The sequence below is a fragment of the Mesocricetus auratus genome, unplaced genomic scaffold (genome assembly GCF_017639785.1).
Source record: "Mesocricetus auratus isolate SY011 unplaced genomic scaffold, BCM_Maur_2.0 Super-Scaffold_4256, whole genome shotgun sequence".
Lineage (NCBI taxonomy): Eukaryota > Metazoa > Chordata > Mammalia > Rodentia > Cricetidae > Mesocricetus > Mesocricetus auratus.
In genome coordinates, this window is record NW_024429182.1 from 53,346,564 (window position 1) to 53,365,338 (window position 18,775).

At 40.2% G+C, this 18,775-nt stretch overlaps 1 protein-coding gene across 1 annotated transcript in view; it reads left to right on the forward strand.

Annotated features, from left to right (window-relative positions):
* CUNH11orf80 (chromosome unknown C11orf80 homolog) overlaps positions 1-18,775 on the forward strand; it is a 63,529-nt gene that overhangs the window by 24,832 nt on the left and 19,922 nt on the right. Inside the window, 4 exon segments of the mRNA XM_005064053.4 lie at positions 10,393-10,476; positions 13,836-13,891; positions 14,199-14,270; positions 15,032-15,227. Of these exon segments, the coding sequence (XP_005064110.1) occupies positions 10,393-10,476; positions 13,836-13,891; positions 14,199-14,270; positions 15,032-15,227 (408 nt within the window).

Genomic DNA, 18,775 nt, shown 5'->3' on the forward strand with positions numbered 1-18,775 from the left:
ACAGTTCCGGAAGCTGAAAGTCAAAGGCCAAGATGCCATCTGGATCAGGTGTGATGTTTGTGTCTGCAATTCCTGTGCACTGGAGACTAAGACATTGGGATCAACTCAGCTCTGGAGACAGGGTGGTGGTAGGTGGGGTACCTCCAGGATTGCTTCCCGGCTTGCAGACTGTTATCTTGTCACTCAGTCCTTACATGACCTTTCCTTAATGTGTGTAAAAAGAAAGATTTCTCTTATTTGCATGTGTAAAAATACCTTTAATAACTCTTTAAGGTGCTATGTTTAAAAATAGTTCCAACTTGGCCAGGCGTTGCTGGCACATGCCTTTAATCCCAGCACTTGGGAGGCAGAGGCAGGGGGATCTCTGTGAGTTCAAGTCCAGCCTTATCTACAGAGAGAGTTCCAGGACAGACTCCAAAACAATACAGAGAAACCCTGTCTCGGAAAAAAAATAAAATAAATAAAAATTATTTGCCTTGGAAGTTAGGGCCTTGGAAGGTAGAGACAGGAAGAGATGAGTCCAAAAGCATCTTCAGCAACAATAACAAGTTCTAGACTGGCTTGAGCTTTATAAAACTGGTCCCCCAAGCAGACAAAAAACAAAATCTTCCAGGAAGCACTGGGAAGCATCTCTCCATGTTTGAATAACTGCATATTCTTTCTGGAAGGAACAGGCACAACATCAGGATACCCTGACCGTGCCTTATCTTCTCTAGGGAAAGGAAAAGTAAACAGTCTGGAGCAATTAATGGTTAGTCATCTCTGAAATTGCTGATGTCAAGAAGCAATAAAAAGGTGATTCCAGTGAACCAAGGAAAGCAATGCTAAGAATGAGAGCACGTGATTCAGCCAGTTTGAGCAAATAATAACTCACATGACCAACATTTACAAATATTTAAGCCTCTGACACCTCTGTGAAAGGATTATCACCCCCTTTTTAAAGATGACAAAATTGAGATTCAGAGAATTGGGCTGAGTTTTCTAGTGTCGTATGAAAGTGGAACAATTAGAACTTAAACTGTCTGATTCATATAGGTCAATGCAAGTTCAGTATTTATTCATTTAGAAGCCAGTGTCTGTTCAAATTAGTCACACTGAGCTAGGTTTTATGGGTATATATTCTCTGGATGTGTTATTTGATCTTAAGGAACTTGGAATGTAAAGGAAAAGCCCACATGTCAACAAACATTACAAAACATTGTCATATATGCCATAATGAAGTAAGCACTGAGTGCTGTTCCAGCTCAGAGGAAGGACTCCTAACCCAACCAGAAGTGGCTCAGGTCTAGAGGTCTTGATGATATCGAAAACTAGATTTGAATTTAGATTAGATAAACGCTAGACATAAGAGGTTATAACAATTAGAATTACATAATAAAGTTTCTCTTTTTTTCCTATTGAAAAACTGTTTCCTTAAGAAAAATATAAGTGGGGCTGGAGAGATGGCTCAGAGGTTAAGAGCACTGACTGTTCTTCCAGAGGTCTTGAGTTCAATTCCCAGCAACCACATGGTGGCTGACAGCCATCTACAATTCAATCTGGTGTATATGTAATAAATAAATAAATCTTAAAAAAAGAAAAATATAAGTATGATTAAGTCAAATATTTAGAGTACATATATAATATTTATAGTACATATACTTTTTTGTTTGTTTGTTTGTTTGTTTTTTGAGGCAGTCCTGTAGCTTTGGAGGCTGTCCTGGAACTAGCTCTTGTTGACCAGGCTGATCTTGAACTCACAGAGATCCACCTGTGTCTGCCTCCCGAGTGCTGGGATTAAAGTCATGTGCCACCACCTCCCAGCTATATAATTTTCTTATCAAGGAAGAACTGTTCATATATTGGTGTATATCTTTTCCAGTTAGAGTGAGGCATTTAAATTTAAAGCAGTGATTCTCAACCTGTGGATTGTGACTCATTTCAGTCAAAGGACCCTTTCACAGGGCTTGCATATCAGATATTTTCATCACAATTCATAACAGTAGCAAAATTATAGTTATGCTATAACAATGAAATAATTTTAGGGTTGTGGGTCACCATAATATGAAGAACTATATTAAAGGGTTGTAGTATTAGGAAGGTTGAGAACCTCTGATTTAAAGTTTCCAGAATAAGTTCTAAGATGTAACAATGGGAATAACTAAAAATGAATGAAAATCAAGGTCGTGGCCATTGAAGAGATCAGGGAATTGACTGAATTGTTGTTTAGTGTGGTCATCTTTTGTTTTGTTTTGTTTTTGTTTTTTGAGGCAGGGTTTCTCTGTGGTTTTGGAGTCTGTCCTGGAACTCACTCTGTAGACCAGGATGGTCTCAAAGGCACACAGATCCGCCTGTCTCTGCCTCCCTAGTTCTGTGATTAAAGGTGTGCGCTACCAACGCCCGGCTTTAGTGTGGTCATCTTGACAGGCAAATGAAACCTTTTTGCTATGCCGGGGGTGAACCCAGGGCCTCAAGCATGCTGGATAAGCAGTTTGTCACTACACTCCTAGCTCCTTGTGATCTGTGAGCTTAATGACCAGGAGTAAGTCAGTACTAGAGATGAAAGGTAAAAGAATAGTATAGCCCGGTGGTATTGGCCTTAAAGGAGTAAGGACTTCCTTAAAGTATCACTACCATTGCTTCTCCAATATCATATATCTATTTAAAAGATATTTAAATGAAGAGAGTGATAAGAGAGTGCCTAAGATTTCATTGTAGGATTTTAGAGAGAGAGAGAGAGAGAGAGAGAGAGAGAGAGAGAGAGAGAGAGAGAGAGAGAGAGAGATGTGTGTGTGTGTGTGTGTGTGTGTGTGTGTGTGTGTGTGTGTATAAGGTCAGGTCAAGTAGCAAGATTTACAGCAAACATTAGTTGAGACATCCATGAAAAGACTATATACCAAATAATCTATTTAGCTTGGTCATATGAGGAAAGTTAATCTCTGGGAAATGCCTTGTGTAAAAGAGATAGTAACTTGGGGCTGGAGAGATGGCTCAGAGATTAAGAGCAGTGACTGCTCTTCCAAGGGTCCTGAGTTCAATTCCCAGCAACCACATAGTGGCTCACAACCATCTACAATTCAATCTGGTGCCCTCTTCTCGACTGTGGGCAGAACACTGTATATGTAATAATTAAATAAATCTTTTAAAAAAAGAGATAGTAACTTTGGTGTGTATATGACTCCCTGCATGAGGCAGTATGATTTCAAAAACCTTAAGAAATATATCCAGAGCCAGATGGTGGTGATGCACGCCTTTAATCCAAGCACTTCAGAAGCAGAGGCTGGTAGATCTGGATCTCTGTGACTTTGAGGCCAGCCTTCTACATAGTGAGTTCCAGGACAGCCAGGACTATGTAGAGAGAATCTATCTTAAAACAAAACAAAACAAAACAAAACAAAAAACCTTTGTCCAGTTTTATATTTTTTTGTATAGTACTAAGTGGTAAAAGGGATGGAGATATGCATGTGTACAAACACGTATACACAAACATCTGTGTATTTATACCTTTGCATGTGAGTATGTATGCATTTATCTTGTCTGTCTGCCTATCATCATCTATCTTACTTACACCTATCAAGGAGGAAGAGAAGAAAGGGAAACTAATACTTTATTCTGGAAAGTAGCCCAAAATATTACTGCATTAGTTCATGTTTGAAAATAAACCTCTAGCCAGTTGTGGTGGCCTACAACTTTAATCCCAGCACTTGGGAGGCAGAGGCAGGCAGATCTCTGAGTTCAAGGCCAGTCTGTTCTAAAGAGTTGAATTCCAGCTGGGCGTTGGTGGCACACGCCTATAATCCCAGCAGGTGGAGGCAGGTGGATCTCTGTGAGTTCCAGGCCAACCTGGTCTACAGAACGAGTTTCAGGCCAGACTCCAAAGCCACAGAGAAACCCTGTCTGGAAAAACTTAAAAAAGAAAAAAAGAGTTGAATTCCAGGACTGTTGGGATACACAGAGAAACTCTGTTGCAAAACCAAACCAAAACAAACCCAACAACAACAAAAAAAAACCCAAATAAATAAAATAGACTTCTAAACAGGGCACATAAGGTTCTGCGCCCTCCCTGAGGGTCTATAAGCAGTTAATGGGTAAGGAAGAGAGACATTTTCTCTGGTGGTATAGCCACTGGTATGTTGTCATGTTCTTGTATATAACAGTTAATAAACTGATTGGTTCACTTTTTTAAAAGACATAAACACTGAAGGGGACTGGGGAGGTGAGAAGGATAGGAAAGGGAAGGGGCCCAAAGGGGCATAAGAGATGGTTGATGGGAATGACTATGATTAAAAACACCATATACTTATAATAGGTAATTAGGACATCATAGTGAAACCCATCATTGCATATATGAATATATGCCAGTACAGTATCAGACATATCTTTTTTTTGAGTGTCTCGTGTGGTACAAACTGGCCTCAATTTTGAGGATGATCTTGAACTTCTGATCCTCTTGCCCCATCTTCCCAGTGCTGAGATTACAGAAGTGTGCCACAATGCTCAGCTAAACAGTAGTTACTGTTCCCCGGGGCTGGAAGTTTCTGTTTTTTTATAATAGCCCTTAAGTAAGGTCACTGCTTCTGTAGAGATGCCAAACTTGGGGTATTGAGGTTCTGACACACATGTGTAAAAGGCTTTACTGGCTTTTCCTGTCTCCTGCTAGTGAGGCCAATAGGGACACTTCTTGTCAAACTTGATTTCTGAGATTTACTGCTATCTGTTTAGAAGGAATTATCATCTTTGCTTTTTCAAGCTGCTTATCACATTCCTGGATCATGACCTTCAATCCACACGTGAACTCGGCACAGCTCTGCACATCCTCCTTTCCTTCTGTGTCCATCAGGACAGTATATTTATCTCCAGGGCATTTAACATCTTTTCATAATCATTCACCAAGCTGGTCTTGGCCACGTTGTCCTGTAGTAAGCCCAGTCACTCTCTAGTGATTTCTCAGAGTAGTCAACCTGGAATGGAAGGTCTTATTCCAAATATTCAGAGAGACTACAATAATCTTTTGGTTTCAGGGTATGATCTCCCCAAAAGCTACCCAGTGTATGGCTTTTGGAGCAAGTTTACATCCTACATCTTAGGATCCTTTACCAACCACAGCAGAGCCTCCAGTATATGACCAGCTCTTAAAGGGAACAATTTACTATTCTCCCCTGACCTTATGTAACTTTCTTGGTGTTCTAATCCGATTTAGTTTCAGTACCTGTTTTTGTGTTTCTTTAAAATCTCATATATATACATATATATATACGTATATATATACGTATATATATATATATATATATATATAGAGAGAGAGAGAGAGAGAGAGAGAGAGATATCAAAACTTTTTTTTGGTTTTTTTCGAGACAGGGTTTCTCTGTATTGTCTTGGAGGCTGTCCTGGAACTAACTCTTGTAGACCAGGCTGGCCTCGAACTCACAGAGATCGGCCTGCCTCTGCCTCCCGAGTGCTGCGATTTAAGGCGTGCGCCACCACCGCCCGGCTATCAAAACTTTTTACATTGTCATATGAATTACTTATTTCTCCTAGAACCATGAACATTCCTAATTTGTAGGTTGTTTTATTTCTATAGACTCATATATGCAAATAAGTTATGTTAATGTTTTGTGAGTGAATAAATGAATGTAATATTGAGTAGTCACATATAGGCATCGCTTGTCATTTTCCATGAAAAAATGGTGGAGTATATATTGCCCTGTCCACATAGCTAGCTATATTAACAGAAAATGGACATTCTTAGAGACATAGCATCATGTAGTGGAGTATGTACAGAGAGGGAGGCAGAGTCTGGTCCCTAGGGACAAGAGTGGTAAAAGAAAAAGAGAGAGGGAGAGAGAAAAAGAGAAGGAGTGAGGGGGAGAGAGAGATAGAGGGGAAGATGGGAGGTGGGCCTTGCCCACCCTTTACAAGGGAACATAGTGAATGTGCACAGGGGGTGTTCTTAGTGACTGCAACTGAGGGCGTATCCTTCAGAACTCCAAGGACAGGGCAGTACAGATGCCTGAATACTAACAAATATTTCTACTTCCTCTTGACTCCTGGCCTGTAGCATGTTCTGAGTAAATGGTAGTCATCATCATTAGTTGTAGTCTCTCTTTTAGATCTGTTTGATGAACTCTCTTTACTTAGTTGCCTTACTGTTAGATGTAATCCGCCTGCTTTGTGATACACCCTGTAATTACCAAGGTTCAAAGATTTGAAACTGTTTCAAGAATTTGTTTTGGAAGTATCAAGTACAGAAAATGATTTTAAAATACCATTGCTTATCTACCATTTAAACATTCTATACTAAATATTATTTTTTCAAGACAGGGAAAGGGGGAAACCTATGTTAAGATGAATTGGTTAATTTTTATTGAGTATATTAATTCAGGTAGCCAAAGGAGCTTTTGATTACTGGACTTCAGTACTTTGATAGCTGGGCCCTTGGTAGTCAGCCTCAGGAGGAGGAAGTGGCCAAATTAGGGAATAAACTTGGGGGCAGCTTTAGGAGTGCAGTCTAATGGTTTAGCAAGACAGGTTAAAGAGAATGGCAAGGCCTGCCAGAACCATGTTTGCCATGCTTGGGCCTGCTAGAGCCCTTCACCCACTGTTAGGAGTCCTACAAGAACACCAAGCTACACAACCATAACATATATGCAGAGGACCTGGCTCAGACCCATACAGGGACCATGATTATGGCTTCTGTTTCTATAGATTCCTATGAACCTCGCTTAGTTGTTTCTGTGGGTTGTGTTCTCATGGTGTCCTTGACCTCTCTGGATTCTATAGTCCTCTTATCTCTCTACTGTGGGGTTTCCCCCTAGTATTTGCTTGTGGTTCTCTGAATCTGCTCCCATCAGTCACTAGATGATACCTCTCTGATGACAATTCAGCTAGGCACCAGTCTATGAGTATAGCAGAATATCATTAGGAATCATTTCATCAACCCCCTTTTTTTTGCCAGTTGTTTCTTGTTCTATCCTGGGTCTCTGGGATGTTCAAGCTCTGGTCCCTGGCCAGGAAGTGTCAGGCATGGACTCTCTCTTGTGGTGTGGTGTCAGATTGAGTCAGAATTGTAGGTTGATGTCCCAATTCCACTGCTGGGAGCCTTGCCTGATTATAGAAGATGGCCAGTTAAGCTCTGTATCCCCCATTATTAGGAGTCTTCTCTAGAGTGACTCTGGAAGATTTCAGGGAGTTTCCACTACACTATTAAAAAAGGTAAACATGCCAGGCAGTGGTGATTCATGCCTTTAATACCAGCACTCAGGAGTCAGAGGCAGGTGGATCTCTGTGAATTTCTGGCCAGCCTGGATTATATATATATTTGGTTTTTATGAGACAGGGTTTCTCTGTATTGTTTTGGAGGCTGTCCTGGAACTCTCTCTGTAGACCAGGCTGGCCTCAAACTCACAGAGATCTGCCTGCCTCTGCCTCCCAAGTACTGGGATTAAAGGCATGTGCTACCACCGCTCAGCCACACCCTGGTTTTATGTCACACAGCAGCATTAAATGCTTGGTACAGAATTGAAAAAATAGGAAAGAACATTGAGTCATTTACTAAAGTTATACAGGACCCAAAAGAAACCTTCACAGATTTCTTACAAAGACTGGTTTTATCAGTAACTAGAATGATACCAAATTCAGACGCTAGACAAATAATAATCGAATCTTTGGCTTTTGAAAGTGCTAATTCGTAATGTAAAAGGGTAATTAGGCCAGTAAAGGCCTAGGAGGAATGGATCCAAAATACAATCAATATTGCATCTCATGACTATGATGATTCTTGGATAGAAGAGATGATTTCCCGAAGTTTGAAGAAAAATCAAAATGTCAAGTGTTACAATTGTGGCAAACAAGGTCACCTAAAAGGAACTGTAAACAGGGCATTCCTAGAAATAATGTTTATTCTAAGCATAATCCAAACAGAATGCACCTCCCTTCTGGATTATGCAGAAGTTGTGGCAAGGGAAGGCATTGGGCTAATGAATGTAGATCAACAAGAGACAGTCAAGATAGTTCTTTGACATTGGGAAACATCTTGAAGGGTCTCTTGCAGGCCCCCATGCCAAATTCTACTCAGGTGTTTCCTGTCACCATGGAAGAGACTCCTCCCCAGAGCAATTAAAAAACCTAATGTCTAGTGTAAGAAATCTTGCTGCTCTGGATAATAGAACAGCTATAGAAGAGAGAGCAAAAATTCAGGAGAAACCATAAAGCAAATATTTTGGCAAACTTCTATAAGTGAACAAAGACCAAAATTAAAAATATAAATAAATGGTGTTGTCATTGGAGGTCTTTTAGACATAGGTGCTGATGTAGCAACAATTACACCAGAATTTTGGCATCTAAATTTGGCCTCTTCAGGAGGTAAATGTTCAGCTTTTAGGAACTGGGATGTTATCTCAGGTAAAACAGAGCACAAGATGGCTTGAATGTGTAGGGCCAGAAGGACAGAGAGGAAAATTAAGGCCATATGTGTCTAACATAGCAATGAATTTATGGGGACGTGATTTGTTGCAGCAATGGAATACTCAGATTAACGTTCCTCCAATCTTAGGAACAAACCATAAATTAACATGTGTTTCTGAGGAAAATATTAGAAGGTATTATAAAGAACAGTATTATAAAGAACATCGACCTTTCAGGTTGTACAAGAACAGGGCACAACAGATGATTTTCAAAGGCACCAACAGAAGCCCTACCTTTAAAATGGTTGATGGACAAACCTGTATGGTTTGAGCAATGGCCTTTAACAACAGAGAAACTGCAGGCCTTAGAACAGCTGGTACAAGAGCAGCTAAATGTTCAGTATATTGAAGAATCAACCAGGCCTTGTAATTCTCCTGTATTTATTATTAAAAAGAAATCTGGGAAATGGAGAATGGTAATAGATCTAAGAGCTATTAATAAGGTGACTCAGCCAGTGGGCTGTCTACAGACTGGAATTCCTTTGCCTCCCTATTGCCTAGTGGATGGCCTCCTATAGTTATTGATTTAAAAGGGGTGAGGTGAAGGGGGTGGGAAGAGGAGAGGGGTGGGAGGATGGGTGGGAGAACTGTGGTTGGAATGTAAAATGAAATAAAAAATTAAAAATGGGAAAAAAGATTGTTTCTTCACTATACCTTTATAAGAAAAAAAACAGAGAAAAATTTGCCTTCATGGTGCCTACTTACAATAATTCTCAGCCTGTTACGAGATATCAATAGAAAGTTCTCCCACAAGGAATGTTAAAAAGCCTCACCTTGTGCCAATATTTTATATGATAGCCATTATAAATGATATGTAAGCAATTTCCTCAGTCTATAGTTTAATCATTACATGCATGATATATTACTAGCTGATTCAAATGTAGATACTTTAAAAATAATGTTTGAAGAAGTGAAGAAAAATCTGCTGCTGGGCAGTGGTGGTGCATGCCTTTAATCCCAGCACTCAGAAGGCAGAAGCAGGTGGATCTTTGAAAGTTTGAGGCCAGCCTGGTCTACAGAGGGAGTTCCAGGACAGTCTCCAAAACAATACAGAAAAACCTTGTCTAGAAAAAAACAAAAAACAAAAAAGAAAGAAAGAAAAGAAAATCTAGGTAAGCAAACAGGAACTACAGACATCAACACCACAGCAAACATTACCAACAAAATACAAGAGATGGAAGAGAGAATCTCAGGCATTTTATTCATTTCCTCTAACTATTTGTTTTTTTCTGCATTTCTTGAAGGGATTTATTAATTTCCTCCAATTTGTTTGTTTGTCTTTTCCTCAAGTTTTTAAGGAATTTATTAATTTCCTTTTTAAGGACTTTTATAATTTTCATAATATTGGTTTTAAGGTCATTTCCTTGTGCTTCAGCTATGTTGGAATATTAAGGGCTTGCTGTAGTAGGATAGCTGGGCTCTGGTGGTTACATATTACCCTGGCTGCTGCCAATCATGTTCTTAATAGGCATCTAGGTTTGAGGTGATTATAGGTCTAGGTGACAATTTCTGAGTTTACCTTTGTTGGATGGGTGTTTTATTCCATTGGTTTCTGTTTCCTCTCTGGTCTTCTGGCTAGAGTGGCCTGTGGTTGAGTAGATCAGTCTCTACCCACAGACTTCTGGTGGCTGGGATCACCTCTGGTTGAACAGGGAGTTTCCACCTGAATTGGGGGCTGATGTTCTGGCAGCCGGTATGTCCTTTGATTCATCCAAGGATCCTCCAGAGGTCAGGATATGGTAACAAGGAGGGGAGGGCTGATAAGGGGTGGGCCCAACAGGCATTGAGAGAGTTGGGGGCACTTACATGAGTTCTGGCTGCCAACTTGATCCCTAGTGGAGCAGGGGCTTCCACTGGAGTTGTGGGCTGGGATACCCTGGATATTTACTTTTATAGTAAATCCTGTTGGATTTACATATGTGGAATTACAGGCTGTGTTTTCTTGTTACAGGTTGATGAAAGTCCTCAAAGTTTGACCACAGACTGTCTGGTTATAAAGCATTTTTTGCGAAAAATCATCATAGTTCATCACAAGGTAAAACTGTTCATTCTTTAAATCATATCAATTTATTATAGTTTCTTTAAAACAAAAACAAAAAACCTCACTGAGTAGCCCTGGCTGTGACCAAGCTGGCTTAGAACTCAAAGGTCTGCTGTCTCTGCCTCCTAAATATGGGGTCAAAAGTATGCTCCCCGATGCCAGGCTCACCTTGATTTAATTTTGGTGGATAATGAGCTTTAGGTTATCTAGTTTAGAGAAACATACATTTTTTAAAGATAAGACCAATGATTCTCTAGATTGCATAGACATCTGTTGTTATAGTTCCCTTTTTAACTCTAGTTTCATTCGAGTCTTCTCTGTTGGTTAGTTTGGCTAGGACTTTATGTCTTGTTTATCAAAGATCCAAATATGTATTTATTTTTTTGTTTTCATGTAGTTAAATCTGCCCTGATCTTAAATGACTTTTTTCTTCTGTTGACTTGGGGCTTGTTATTTCTCTAAGACATGTTGTTAAGTCACTTGAGATTGCTTTGATTTCTGTTTTTGTTTTTTTAAGACAGGGTCTCTCTGTGCTGCTCTGGCTGCCCAGGAACTCTCTCTGTAGATCAGGCTAGCCTTGAACTCAAGGAGATCCACCTACCTCTGCCTCCTGAGTGCTCAGATTAAAGGCATCTTCCACCACTACCCAGCTGTTCTGATTTCTTCTTCTTCTTCTTCTTCTTCTTCTTCTTCTTCTTCTTCTTCTTCTTCTTCTTCTTCTTCTTCTTCTTCTTCTTCTTCTTCTTCTTCCTCTTCTTCTTCCTCTTCTTCTTCCTCTTCTTCTTCCTCTTCCTCTTCTTCTTCCTCTTCTTCTTCCTCTTCTTCTTCCTCTTCTTCTTCTTCTTCTTCTTCTTCTTCTTCTTCTTCTTCTTCTTCTTCTTCTTCTTCTTCTTCTTCTTCTTTCTTCTTCGTCTTCTTGTTTTTTGAGAAGGCTTTCTCTGTATTGTTCTGGAGGCTGTCCTGGAACTCGCTCTGTAGACCAGGCTGGCCTTGAACTCACAAAGATCTGCCTGCCTCTGCCTCAGAGTGCTGGGATTAAAGGTGTGCACGACCTATGCCCGGCCTGATTTCTTCTTAATGTAGACACTTGGAGCTTTAAACTTCTCTCTTAGGACTGTGACCCCATACATCTCAATATGCTGTGTTCATTTTCATTTGTCTCTAGGAATGTCTTAATTTCCTTTTGTTGTTTTTGTTTTTGGATTTTTGAGACAGGGTTTCTCTGTAGCTTTGGAGGTTGTCTCCCTGTAGACCAGGCTGGCCTTGAAATCACAGAGATCCACCTGCCTCTGCCTCCCGAGTGCTGGGATTAAAGGTGTGTGCCACCAATACCCAGCCTTTATTTCCTTCTTGATTTCTTCAAGGACCATCCATCATTCAGTAGTGTGTTGTTTGCTCTCCATGAGTCTGTATGTGTTCTAGGGTTTTTCTTATTTTAGGTGTGTAGTGTTAGTCCACTGTTATCAGATAGAACATGAGGAATTTGTTCAGTTTTCCTGTATTTTTTAAGACTTTGTGTCCTAACCTATGTTGCATTTTAGAGGTTCCATAGGGTGCTCTGTATCCTGCAATTTTGGGTATGGAATATTCTGTAGATTTCTGTTATATTCATTATCATAATATCATTTGATTCAGATTATTTATTTTCTTGTTGGTATTGCCTGTCAATTGGCAAGAGTACCCACTACTATTGTGCTGCAGTTAATCTGTGACTTTACATCTACTTACAATTATTTTATGAAATTATGTGCATCTATATTTGGAACATACAAGTCTAAATTGTTATATCCTTTTGGCAGATTTTTTTCCTTAATGACCTCGTGTGTCTTCTCTTACTAGTTTTTGTTTGAAGTCTGTTTGTTCAGATATTAACAATAATAACACCTGCTTGTTTCTTAGGTCCATTTACTTGGAACTCCTTTTTCTGTCCTTCAAAGACCAGGCTGGCCTTGAACTGACAAAGATTTGCCTGCCTCTGCCTTTCCAGTGCTGGGATTAAAGGCATGCACCACTGCCTGGTTTGAGATGAAGTTTTTGGAGCTAACAAATAAATGATTCCTAGTTTTTGGTTCAGTCTACTAGTCTTTTCCATTTGGGAAGAAATTGAGACCATTAATATTAATGAGAGATGTGTATTGATTCCTGCCATTTTGTTGATTTTATAGTATTTGTTTTTTTTATTCTTCTCTCACTTAGCTGTTATTCTGGTGTGGTTTATTTGTGGTGTTCGTGAGTACATCAGTCTGTCTGTCTGTCTATTTTGTTGATAGCATTTTCTTCTTATTTCATCCCTGTCCTTGTTGAATTGTTCCAATTTCCCACTTTATCTTTAAGTGCAGACATTCTGTTCTCGCCACCACCCATTATATTGAAGAAACTTTCCAGAGTTCTTTTATTTGACTTACTATGTTTTTTCTATGCACTGTTTCAGCTTGGGTTTTTTTTTTTTATTCAGTATTTCTTTTTCGTGGAATCCCTCTTTTATATCATTCATTGCATTCCTTTTTTTTTTTTTTTTTTTTTTTTTTTGGTTTTTCGAGACAGGGTTTCCCTGTGGCTTTGGAGGCTGTCCTGGAACTCGCTCTTGTAGACCAGGCTGGTCTCGAACTCACAGTGATCCGCCTGCCTCTGCCTCCTGAGTGCTGGGATTAAAGGTGTGCGCCACCAACGCCCGGCTTTAATCCCAGCACTGGGGAGGCAGAAGCAGGCAGATCTCTGTGAGTTCGAGACCAGCCTGGTCTACAGAGTGAGTTCCAGGACAGCCTCCAAAACAATACAGAGAAACCCTGTCTCAAAAAACATAAATAAATAAATAAATAAATAAATAAATAAATAAAAGTCTTGCCCAGCAGTGGTGGCATATGCCTTTAATCCCAACATTTAGGAGGCAGAGGCAGGGAGATCTGAGTTTGAGGCCACCATGATGACAAAGCAAGTTCCAGGACAGCCAGGGCTACACAGAGAAAACCAAAAAAAAAAAAAAAAAAAAAAAAAAGAACAGGAAGGAAGAGTTTTTATGAAGTGAATTGCTTGTGCAACTGTGCTGAGCTGAAAATGAAGTTCTCAGATTCTGATTCTAGCATGTTCCATATGGTACTGTGGGGGCCAAGGAGAAGGGCACTGGCCTCTGAAGCTTCAGTGTTAGTGGGGTTCTGGTCTGTGGGGGAGGGGAGACTTTAAATCCCCTGTGGTTCCCTGGGATCCCTGCAGTCCACTGAGGCCTCTTCTGGTCCTGCAGGTTGGGTGTGAGCAGCAGCACTTCTCTTGTAGCTTCCTCTGCTCTGTGTGTGGACGTTTCTTAACTCTCTATCCAGACTAGTATTAAACCTTACCCTTTATTTGTTGTTTTGCAGCTCAAGTTTAATTTCAGTTTAACTGTGAACGGAATCCACTCTGCAGAGATCTTTGGGTCTGTAAATGGTTTTATGGCTCTGAATGATTTTTAAGCATGATTGCCCTGTGTTTCCAACAGCTTTATAGTTTGACTTCTTAGTCCAAAATCTCCTTGACACTAATCCTGAGACCGTCACACTTTCTGATCCTATATTAGCTTTAACCAATAAATATGTTTGTCCTAACCTTACGTGTTTCTTCCTGTCACTGAGAGGAATGAGCTTAAAAGTTGTGATTTTCCTTTGGTTTTTGGTTGCTGAATTCCAGTGATCATGAGTCAACTAGAGCCCTATTTCAGAGATGACTTTTGTTTTGTTTTGCAGGGCAGAGAAGGACCCTACTTTGAGACTGTCCAATGGCATCACTCTTGTTGTGGGTTTTCAGCATTATGTGAGGTAGAAGCTGGAAATGGTCTCCTTGCCGTTTCTTTTCCTCTTCTCTCTCTCCCCTTCTCCTCTCCCCCAATTCCCCTCCTCTTCTCTCTTCTTTTCTTGTATTTATTTATAGGAGAACTGTGGGGAGAAAACAAATCAACTACCTTCTTTTTTGGAGAGAATGAGAGCCTAATTTTTCTCATTGTTCAGACTACCCAGAGGAAAGTACAGTATGCACAGAAGCAGATTCTTAAGTGTCATGGGGCCAGGGTTAGGCCGTTTGCTCACAGTTGTCACACACAATGCTGATCTTTGAATAATAAGCTTGGAACCATAGAGTATAATAGTAATGGAGAAAATTCAGTTTGAGAACAAGGAATATCATGAGAGACAACAAAAACAGGAGCCATGATATAGTCTTTGAAATGCCAATTTTTCTGATCTTATGCAAATAAGATGAGGTGGAGGGCCATATGGCTATGTGTATACTGAGAAATTAAGGAATTTTAAATGCCCATTAAATAATTTCTTGAAGAAAAAAAAGCCAAATTTGTCTTGTATGGTTTTTTTTTGTTTTGTTTTTTTTTTTTTTGTTTTTGTTTTTGTTTTTGTTTTTGTTTTTCGAGACAGGGTTTCTCTGTGGCTTTGGAGGCTGTCCTGGAACTTGCTCTGTAGACCAGGCTGGCCTGGAACTCACAGAGATCCGCCTGCCTCTGCCTCCCGAGTGCTGGGATTAAAGGCATGGGCCACCAATGCCCGGTGTCTTGTATGTTTTTTAATAGTAAGCCAAAGTTGAATTCAACTGAATCACACTGCAGCAGAATCCACCCTGTGCTGGGACATCCAGCACTGCTATTCATCCCTGATGGAATGGCTGACATGGACTTTTTGGGAGAACTGATGTTGACTCCAGCTGCTGCTCTGTGCCCCAGCCCCAAGGTCTTCTCCAGCCAACTAAATAGGATTTCTTCAGTTTCCATATCCTTTTGACAGGTTCTATCCAATTGCCTTTGAAAATGAGGGTTTTTAAAAAATTTTTAATTTTAGGCAAGTCTTTATATATGAATTATTTATCTGTAACACTGTATAATTTGTACAAAAGTATAATCCATTGTGAATGCTAGGCTAGCAGTCAAAGAACTGAAGACTACAAGAGATAGTGAAAGGTAGAGATGAGGCCAGAAAAAAATGGTTCGAGTCAAGTGTGTAAATCTAGATCTTTTGTGCCTTACTAAGGAATGTGGCCTACCTTCTCTATGGTGAGAAAACACTGAATGCTTTGGCAAGGGTGTTTCACAGCATGTTCAGAGTGCTGTAGGAGCCAGGTGTTGGTACCTTTAATCCCAGCACTTGGGAGGCAGAGGCAGGCGGATCTCTGTGAGTTCGAGGCTGGGGCTGGTCCTCCAACAGCCTCCAAAACAATACAGAGAAACCCTGTCTCATAAAACAAAAAACAAAACAACAACAACAAAAAAGAGTTAACAGGGAAGAGCTTAATATAAGGAAACCAGTATTCATTACTGAAGTTGAGAGAGCCTAGGGCAAGGAGTGGTTTTGTTTATTTGTTTGCTTTTAATCCCAGACTGGATTCAAACTCAGTAATTTTGGATACTCTTAGACTTACTTATGGTCCTTCTGCCTCCATCTCCCAAGAGCTAGCATTATAGATGTGAGCTACCACCTCTGGTTTATCCCATGAATAAATGTTCTTGTTGAGACTGGGACACAGGGGTATAAATGCTGTGTGGTAGAAGCAACTGATTTAGCCAGCCTAACTCTCCTCTGCTTTACAGTAAGGATGAGCGCATCTCATGGATTGATTTTACTCCTGCTGAGATGGATAACTATAATCCATGTGATGTCCAACTCATGGCTGTGATATCTTGTGGCCCAGGATAGCTATGAATGTGGCCCAGCACCAAGTTGTAAGCTTACTTAAAACATCATGAGTTTTACCCTTTGTGTTTTTGTCACAATGGGGATTTTGTAGATGGCCACATCGTGTTGCAACACCACACAAAATAAAAGTGTGTGTTGTGTAGGCATGCATGGTGGTGTGTAGCTTCCCAGGTTACCTTCCTTGTGCAGACAGTCAAATTGGTACCATAAGACATTACATGCTTTTGGGAACTTGACACATGAAATAGATGGATTATCAATATTTTGTTTTGAGACAAGGTTTCTCTATGTAGTCCTGGTTGTCCAGGAACTCACTGTGTAGACCAAGCTGGCCTCAAACTCACAGAGATCCACATGCTTCTGCCTCCTGAGTGCCGGGACTAAAGGTGTGCACCACCACCACCACCACCAAGCCTGATTAGCAATAATATTTTAACTTATTGTTGCAAACCATAGGCGTTTAATGTTATTCACAAGTCAAGTAATTTTTTTATTACTATGGACCTTTCCTTACCTCCTTTGTGCCTCATTAATACCCCACCATGCTTTACAATCAGCCTTTTGCTTCACTGAAGATCCACACATAAATCCACACACTTATGAACACCTGAAAAAGATGTCAAAATTATACAATGGAAAAAAAAAGCATCTTCAACAATGGTGCCGATCTGATTGGATCTCAGCATGTCAATCTAAATCTTATCACCTGCACAAAACTCAAGTCCAAGTGGATAAAAGACAACAAGATACACTAGACCTGTTAAAAGAGAAAGGGGAAGTAATCTTGAAAGCATTGGCACAGGAGACATAACAGAACACCAATAGCACAGTCACTAAGACTGATAATTTATAAATGGGACCTCATGAAATCAAAAGCATTTGTAAGGCAAAGAACATCAGCAATAGGCAGCTGCAATGTGGAAAGACCTAAGCTTTGCTCTGTTTTCCTATCAGCTAATTTTCATGATAAAAGTAAATGCTGTCTTTTCTCTATTAGCATTATTTTAATCCCAGTGTGACCCCTACAATGGCCCTAGAAAACAGAGCCCCCAAAATTATGGATGAAAGAAAACTGTTCAACACAAAGTAGATGACCACTTTTTTGTCAAGGCAAATAGTAAGGCTGTTATATAACATGTTGTGCAGAACAGTGTTCTAAAGAGAAAACTTAGATTGCATTGCCAGACTTCCAAAGAGAATCTTCAGGCTGTGGAGCAGGCAGGAACACTCACCTAGAGTCTGGTGTATCTACCATGAGATGATTAAGAGCCAGGCAGCTAGAACTTACAGGAAAACTGAAGAGAAATGCAGATACAGAGCTCTAGCCAGGCCAGTGCTGGCCCACACAAAGCCAGGACAGTTTCCAACCCCATCAGGCTAAGTGGAAAAATTTCATGGCATCACATTGGAGTTAAAATTTTTCTGAATAATGGATGGATCCTTGGGACCCACTGGCTGTCCAACCTAATTGACAAATTTGAGGCCAGCGAGACACTGTCTCAAAACAGGGAGGATGGTATCTGAAGAATGACAACCAAGGTTGTCCTCTGACCTAAACATGCACACACAAGCACACAAAGTGAAGACAAAGGCTGGTCCTGATGGTTCATTCTTATAGTCCAAGAACGTGGGATCCTGAAGTTGGAAAATGCCTGGGATACAGAGTGAGAACCTCTCCCCAGAATCCTCCACCCCAAACAAAAACCAGTGAATTCAAGATTAAGACTTTTTCAAAAGAGTCAAGAATTCATTAACAAGCAGTATTATAAAAACGCATAAGGAAATCCTTTAAAATTTGTCATGATTATTCAGGCGGTGGTAATGAACACCTGTGATCCCAGCACTCAGGAAGCAGAGGCAGGCAGATCTCTGTGAGTTCCAAGCCAGCCTGGTCTACAGAGCAAGTTTCAGGATAGTCTGTGCTACACAGAGAAACCCTGTCTCAAAAAAACAAAAACAAAACAAAAACCTTATTCCTTGACCATTTCATGCTTGTATATATGTCTTGATCCACCTCCAAATCTTACTTGACAACAAAATAACACAGAGCCAATCAGGAAGAAATGAAAATGTATTGTTGAATTCTTCTATATGTGTCAACTGTTGAATTCTGATATAATTTTAAAGCCTAAAGCAATGAATCGTGACTAATAAGCCAAGATGGAGATAGAATACTCAATCTAAAATAGAATTCAAAAATAGTAAAGAGAACAAATGGAAAACATACAAGGGGATAAATTTAAGTCCATCTATGGCTGTGTTCATATTGAATGTAAATGGTTTTACGCATCCAATTAAGGGCTGGTAATATAGTTCAGCTGGTAGATTGCTTGACTAGCGTGCTCAGTACTACATAAACTGAGAATAGTGGAATATACTGTAATCTTAGTACTCAGGAGGTGAAGACAGGATCAAAAGTTCAAGGTCATCCTTGACTACATAGTTTGAGGCCAGGCTAGGCTCCATGAAACCCTGCCTCAAAAGATATAGAACTGGAGAGATGGCTTAGTGGTTAAGAACCCTGGCAGCTAGAGGACCTGGGTTCAATTCCCAGCTCCCACATAGCAGTTGACAACTGTCTGTAACTCCAGTTCCAGGGGACCCAATGCCCTCTTCTGGCCTGAAAG